Source organism: Helianthus annuus, chromosome 17 (genome assembly GCF_002127325.2).
Source record: "Helianthus annuus cultivar XRQ/B chromosome 17, HanXRQr2.0-SUNRISE, whole genome shotgun sequence".
NCBI classification, from domain to species: Eukaryota; Viridiplantae; Streptophyta; class Magnoliopsida; order Asterales; family Asteraceae; genus Helianthus; species Helianthus annuus.
The window spans coordinates 122021253-122028223 of NC_035449.2; the positions used below are offsets into that span (position 1 = coordinate 122021253).

At 39.4% G+C, this 6971-nt stretch overlaps 1 protein-coding gene across 1 annotated transcript; it reads left to right on the forward strand.

Annotated features, from left to right (window-relative positions):
* Nucleotides 1-1214: 1214 nt before the first annotated feature.
* On the forward strand, nt 1215-6971 carry LOC110897709 (uncharacterized protein HI_0077). The gene is made up of 7 exons (XM_022144440.2): nt 1215-1689; nt 3529-3770; nt 3864-3960; nt 4255-4438; nt 4706-4787; nt 6502-6550; nt 6620-6971. Exons 1-7 carry the CDS (start codon nt 1288-1290, stop codon nt 6677-6679), a joined length of 1116 nt encoding a protein of 371 aa, XP_022000132.1. The 5' UTR covers nt 1215-1287; the 3' UTR covers nt 6680-6971.

The window sequence follows — 6971 nt, forward strand, 5'->3', positions numbered from 1 at the left end:
GGTGAAGACGGTGGTGGTGGCGGCATATGGTAGTGGTAGGTGAAGATAGAGAGAGGTGGTTGTCTTAGGTGGGTGCGATGGTGGCTGGTGGTCAGCGACAGGTGGGTTGAGACGGTTCTCTTGAGATATATATATATATATATAGAGAGAGAGAGAGAGAGAGAGAGTCGGAGTGTTTGTGTGTTTTGTGTGTGATTTTTTATATTTTAATAAAAGAAATGGGTAAATAAGTAATTTCAGATGGATTTAACGGAGAAAACTAACATCCATCAACTCAAGGGATCATCCGAGTAACAAAAAGTAAACCACAGGAAGCATCGGTGTAATTTCTAAAAGTTTGGGACTATATGTGTTACTTTACAAAACCACAAAGACTATCCAGACATTTTACTTTTTTTAAGAAAAATGTAAAGTATTATTTAATGTTTTCTGCACATCTATTCATTCTTTAACATATGTTATCTACATGGTATTGTGAAAACAAGAAACAAAAGTCAAATATTTGAAGATTCAAGACTGGGTGATGCCAGTGACGGACCTAGCCTATTAATTTAGGGGTATTTAAAAAAAAATATTGAGCAATCATACAATAACAAAAAAAAATTGTTTTGGGGCTTGGGCTATGTTTATCAATTGGGTGTGTTTCAATTATATTATACTTAATTTATGCATAATTATTATACAAGTTTGGTGTTGTAAAAGGTTTGTGCTTATAAAAATTTAGAATTTTAATAAATTAAAGTATCCTATTTTTTAGGAGTATCCCCATATTTGTTTAAGGGTATCTTTTATATAAAACCGAAAAAAAATTACACTACGAAAACGGGGTTGAGCCATAGTCCGTGATACCCCTCATTATATTATAAGTCCGCCACTGGGTGATGCTATACAAATCATATGTATATGTATAACGCCTTACAACACCTTATACAAATAATGTCGTATATCACCTTATACAACCTTGTATGACCTCTCATACGACCTGTATAAAGCCTTAGACAACCTCTCGTACGACCCGTATAACATCTTATACAACCATCTATGACCTGCTATGTGAGCCGTATATTGTATATGAGCCGTATGATCTTGCCACTGCCACATTAGTCACCTCTATGTCATTACATACAAATCATACAAAACCGTATAACGCCTCCTACAATCCTCGATAACCCATCATATATTTGTATAACCAATACGACCCGTCTAACAAGCCACTTAAGTGGTGTTTAAAAGACAATCCTTCACCCCACAAAGGGAAATTGTAAGCAATCCTCTCAACCCACAAGAATGCTCTCAACCGCACTCCGATCATCATCATCATCATCTTTCTCACTCCACCCACTCAAACTCAAACTCAAACCCACTTCATGTTCATACTCTTCTTCTAACCATCCACTGTGGTCTGGTCTCCAAAACTGGCGAGACAGCTCTCTCAACCACAACCGCTTCTGGGGACCCTCTGGTCCCCAACCCGAAGCCGAACCCACAATTGACCCAAATAACCAACATTCACAACTGGGTTCGGTCACTTCTCTAGCAGAAATGGGTGCTATGGTCTTGCAAACGCCAGACCCATTAAAAAAATCGAAACTTTCTCATCTTGCTTACTCTAAATGGCGTAAGGAAAGGCTCCCAGTTGGGGTTTCTGTTCCACCTACCAGCCCTGCTCGCCCTTCAAAGCCCCAATTGGTTTGTTCTTTGTTTTGTACTGATTGTTTTTATTGGTTTTGTTTTTGTAGGTTGTTGTTACTTAAAAGGGTTTTGAGTGTTTATTTACAGTTTTGTCACTTTGTTAGTGAGTTGGAAGAGGGTTTTAGGGGTTTCTGTGATCATTGCTGTAACTCCTGATGATACATTTTGATAAGACAAAGGGGCTGTTTGTTTACCGGTTCACACCTCTTGCTGGTTCAGCACTTAATGGTTCAGACTGTTTGTTCCGCGAGCTTATGTCTGAATGGTTCAGACATTTGACTCTGAATGGTTAAGCATTATACTGAGTCTGATTGGTTAAGACCTCTAATCTGAATTGGTCAGACATTTGCCTCTGAACGGTTAAGCATTATACTGGCTCTTAATGGTTCAAACATCTTACTGGTTCAGCGCTTAATGGTTCAGAGCTCTTATTGGTTCAGCACTCAACCATTCAGAAGTTGCTAAACAGCCCCAAAGATTGATATAATATACCTGGATTAAGAATGCTTATTTATTGTAGGAGATATATGGATGTATGTTTGCACTGATCAATTCAAATAGTAGTCAAAGTGGTGCCCAGGCGCAGAAATAACGGAAAAAACAGGCCAATCAAAAAAAAAAAAAAAAAAAAAAAAACTGTCGGAAACGGCCTATACTAGTCAAAAACAGTCTAAACCAGCCTATAACACGTCTAAAACAGCTAACAATGGAATAGAAAAGAAAAGCATGGCGTAGTGTGGTAAAAATAGTGATAGTTCATATGTATGCATTAACTTCATTCTTGTTTTGATTTACAAATAGAAAAGAAAAGAATTTTTGTTGGAAGTAAAAGTTGAGATTTCATGTAAATATTAGGCATTGTTAGATTATGTTAATGTATGATTCAGATTAGATAAATTTGAATTACGATTGGTGTAGTTTCATCAACTCTAGGCCTTTTAGAGGTTTCATATGGTCCATATATGAAGTTCTTACTTCTTTCTTTCATCATAGTGAACTGAAGTATATGCTTGTAATTTATTTCATGACACGCTGAGTTTCTAGTAGTCAAGTAGTGGTCTAGCTTTTGGTTACCAAGAGCACGCCTCAGGTGCATGACGTGATTGGGGAAATGCCTTAAAGTCTGGAAGTGGCGCTTCTTGCACACATGGGCTTGGTTTTAAAAAGCGATAGGCGCATAAAAGCGACGAGGTCTAAAATTGAGGCGCGAAGCGCAAAAGGGGTGGGCTTTTCGTACCCGAGGCGCAACTCGCAAGGTGTTTGTATAATTTTTTTATATGTCCCATACATATCCCATAGGTTTTTAGCTTCTTTTAACCAAAATATAGCTATAAATAAGGCTTTTATACCATTTTACTTACATGTACAAGTCAAAAAACCCAAGGTACAACTTTTTTATGCAGAAAAACGCCTCAGATACATGAGGCGTGCGCCTCAGGCCAAAAAGCCCCCCAAAACCCCAAAAATCTGCGCCTTTTGGGCGCTTCTTGAAATTACACAAGGCGCTGAGCGAAAAAGCCCCAGAAGCTGCGCCTTAGTGCACCTCGCGCCTCGGCGCACCTCAGGCGCGCTTTTTAAAACCAAGCACATGGTTCAAATTTAGGGTACGGGGGAGGCTCATATGTAAAAACGACCAAAAGGATGAAGAAACTATGAATTGTTTACTTAATGAAGGAGGTTGACATGTACGCGCCTTAACTTTTTGGGACCTAAATGCCTCGGAGCGCCTTGTGCCTTTATAAGATGCTGTTATTTTTTATAGAGTTATGTATGATGCTGACTATTACTTGAGATGCGTACGACACCTATGCATAGTCTTGTTATTGGTAACTTCAGGTATCTCCAAAAGAAATCCCAGCTCCAAAGAACTCTGGCTTGCCTCTTAACGCGTATATGCTACACAATCTTGCTCATGTGGAGCTAAACGCAATTGATTTGGCATGGGATACCGTTGTTCGGTTTTCACCTTATAGTGCGCTTCTTGGAGACATGTTTTTTGCTGATTTTGCCCGTGTGGCTGATGATGAGAGTCGGCATTTTGCTTGGTGTTCTCAGAGACTAGCTGAGCTCGGATTCAGGTGAACTATTTCAAATTTTCAATATGAGTGTATCATGTTTAATAACCTGGCTTTAAATTTTAATTACGCAAATTACCCGTTTGTTCATGCTAGTTATGGAGACATGCCTGCCCATAATGTACTATGGCGCGAGTGTGCGAAATCTTCAGATGACGTTGTTGCTCGTTTGGCTGTGATCCCACTAGTTCAGGTGATTTAACGCGCTTGTGAATTTGTGACGTAAGAAATGCTTCCTTAGATATTACACTTTTAATTCTGTTCTTAGTTTTAATATTAAGTTATTGATTTCATTTTTTATCACACATATTAATTTGATAATCAAGACTTTTATTTTATGTTTGGTAATTTGATTAAAACTAAAAGAAATTGATGTAAATGATATGTGATTTATACATCTTTTTGTCATGGTACATAATTAAAATAATAGTGAAATTACAATTTTTTTAATTATTCATTCTCTTTCATTGTATGATTATGTTAACAGGAGGCTAGAGGACTTGATGCGGGGCCTAGACTCGTGCAAAAGCTTATCGGGTTTGGAGATAAAAGAACATCAAATGTTGTGGCTAAGATTGCTGAAGAAGAGGTCGCACATGTAGCAGTTGGTGTGTACTGGTTTGTTTCGGTCTGCCAGCAAATGGGTCGGGCCCCTTGTCCTACATTTAGAGGTAGCTTGTCTTCATCTTACTTTTTTGTACTCAACGGGTCATTTAAATTACAATAGCTCGAGATCGGATCGTTAAAACCGAACCGTTAAACCAAACCACCAAAATGGTCCATTCAGACAACCCACCCGACCCGGCCGAATTGGTTTTTTCGTTTCCCAAAATTATAGTTAGCAGTTCGACCCAGAATTTTCGTTAAAACTGACCGAACCGGACCGTGAACACCTCTAATTGTTACTCTAATTTTGTTTTTTTTTTTTATTTCAACAGATTTACTAAAAGAGTACAACGTGGAGGTGAAAGGGCCATTCAATTACACTGCTCGTGAAGAAGCCGGACTTCCGCAGGAATGGTAATGCTGTAAATTTTGTGAGAAGTCATCACTGCTCTTTGCCCAGACCTGAAAAGTTTAAGTTAACATAATTTTATTTTTCTAAAGTTCACCTCAATAATAGCAAATAAACGAGTCTTGTGACCCAAATCGTCATCTTTAAGATGATGAAAATTTCATATTTTTTAACAATCAATCTCCTGAGAAAGGAAATGTTACAGGTGTACCCAACCCGGACCGAGCCCGAGAAAGCTTGGTTTTGGCTCGTGAGTAGTTTTTCCAGCTCAAGCTCAGCTGGGTTTTTATTAAATTATTTTATTGTATTGACATAATATATGTTATTTAGTATTTTATCATAATTTTATATAATGGTATTTATTCTGCACACACACACACACACACACACACACACACATATATATATATATATATATATAGAGAGAGAGAGAGAGAGAGAGAGTTAGAACTTAGAATCAAATACAAACAACTTTTGACATCGGAATGGTACGAATAACTAGAGTAATTATGTTTGAACTAGAGTAATTATTATTACGTTACAGTTTTAAATAACATAATAAGGGTCTGTTTGGTATGGGGTAATGGAATGGACGAAGGAATGGAATGGACGAGGTAATGGAATGGACGAGGGAATGCAATGGACCATTACCATTCCATGTCTTGTTTGGTAACCATGTGTGAATGGAATGAATTATTATTGTGTATTGTTCGGTAGGCAAGAAAAACGGAGTAATAAAATAAGTGGTGAGTGGTGGTGGTGGTGGTCAGTGGTAGTAATTGTGGGTGGTTATAGGTGGCGGTGGTGGGTGTCGACGGCGGCGATGGGTGGTGGTGGTGGCGGCGAGTGGCGGTGCGACGGTGACGACGAGTGGTGGTGGCGGTAAAGTGGTTGTTGGTAGTGGTGGTGGCCGGTGGGTGGCAGCAGAGGTGGCGGTGGGTGGCGGCGGCGACAGCGACGGCGGTTGGTGGTGACGGTGGTGGTGGCGTCGACGATGGTGGTGGGCGGTGGCGGCGAGTGGCGTTGGCGGTTGGTCACGGTTGTGGGTGATAACGGTGGCGAGTGGGTGGCGGCGGCGGCGGTGGCTGTCGGGGTGAGGTGGTGGCGGGTGGCGACGATGGCCTCGGTGGTGGGTGGTGGTGGTGGTGGTGGGTTTTGGCGAAGGTGGTGGGTTGTGGTGTTGTTGATGAATGGTGCAAGAGGGGATGGAATGGAAAAAAAACATGGGGGGTGGAAGGAATGATTTTGAGGGAATGGAATGCCTTTTGGAATGAGTGATTCCATTCCATTGACCAACCAAACATCCTTTTCTTCATTCCCTCGTAATCATCCATTCCATTCCACCTCTCATTCCCGCATACCAAACACTAACTAAAAGTTACCCTAGTTCATTTTGTTGTAACACTACAACAAAATGAACTACATTAATTACTTAAAATTATAGCGTAATTATTACATTCGTTCAAACATAATCACTCTAGTTATTTGTACCATTCACACGTTAACCCCTATTTGTACTGGATCCCACCCCTTTATCTACATGAATACTTGGCTTGTTTAAGCTGCGAGCTCTGTTAATTGAGCTCCATTTTAGCTTGAGCTCGTTTAAAACTCAATTCGAGCTTTTTCTCGGGAAAAAAGGTTGTATATTAAAAGTAGAAAAGATTTCTCTCACTTTCAGTTTCTTCATAGGTTCGCTAACTAATACATGTTATCTAGGTATGATCCATTAAAAGAAGGGATTAAAGACGAAGGCCCACTTTCTAAGGTATGTGTTGCTTGTTATGTATTTCATGAGATTTTTTTTTCTAGTACATAATTTGTGTAAAAATGGCAGGTTCATGATAGGTTGGCTCACATAATATCCATGGAGAAAGAGAACTCGAGTTTGAGCTGAGAAGAGTTATTGTTTTATGCCAAAGTTGTATCGATTGTATACTGAAAGAATGTAGTTGGTTGAGGTTGAAGCAAAGCAAAATGGTCGCGCAAATGAGGGAGTGATTGGACTTGGCATAACTAGGTCAAATAATCAATTTTGGATACTAGGCATAACAAATTATCGTCTAAAGGGTAAAATATCATTACGGTTTCTAACTTGAGTAGCTTACAAGTTAATACAATTATGAAGCCTCCATATTATGTCGTTTTGCATAGCTTTTGGTACATTTTAGACTTAAGATTCTCATGTT

Excerpts from the sequence above, each read along its gene's own strand:
- LOC110897709 (XM_022144440.2), top strand. The coding sequence starts at position 1,288 with ATGCTCTCAACCGCACTCCGATCATCATCATCATCATCTTTCTCACTC. Across the intron at positions 1,690-3,528 it reads GCCCTTCAAAGCCCCAATTG|GTATCTCCAAAAGAAATCCC; the intron begins GTTTGTTCTTTG and ends TGGTAACTTCAG. Across the intron at positions 4,788-6,501 it reads GCCGGACTTCCGCAGGAATG|GTATGATCCATTAAAAGAAG; the intron begins GTAATGCTGTAA and ends CATGTTATCTAG.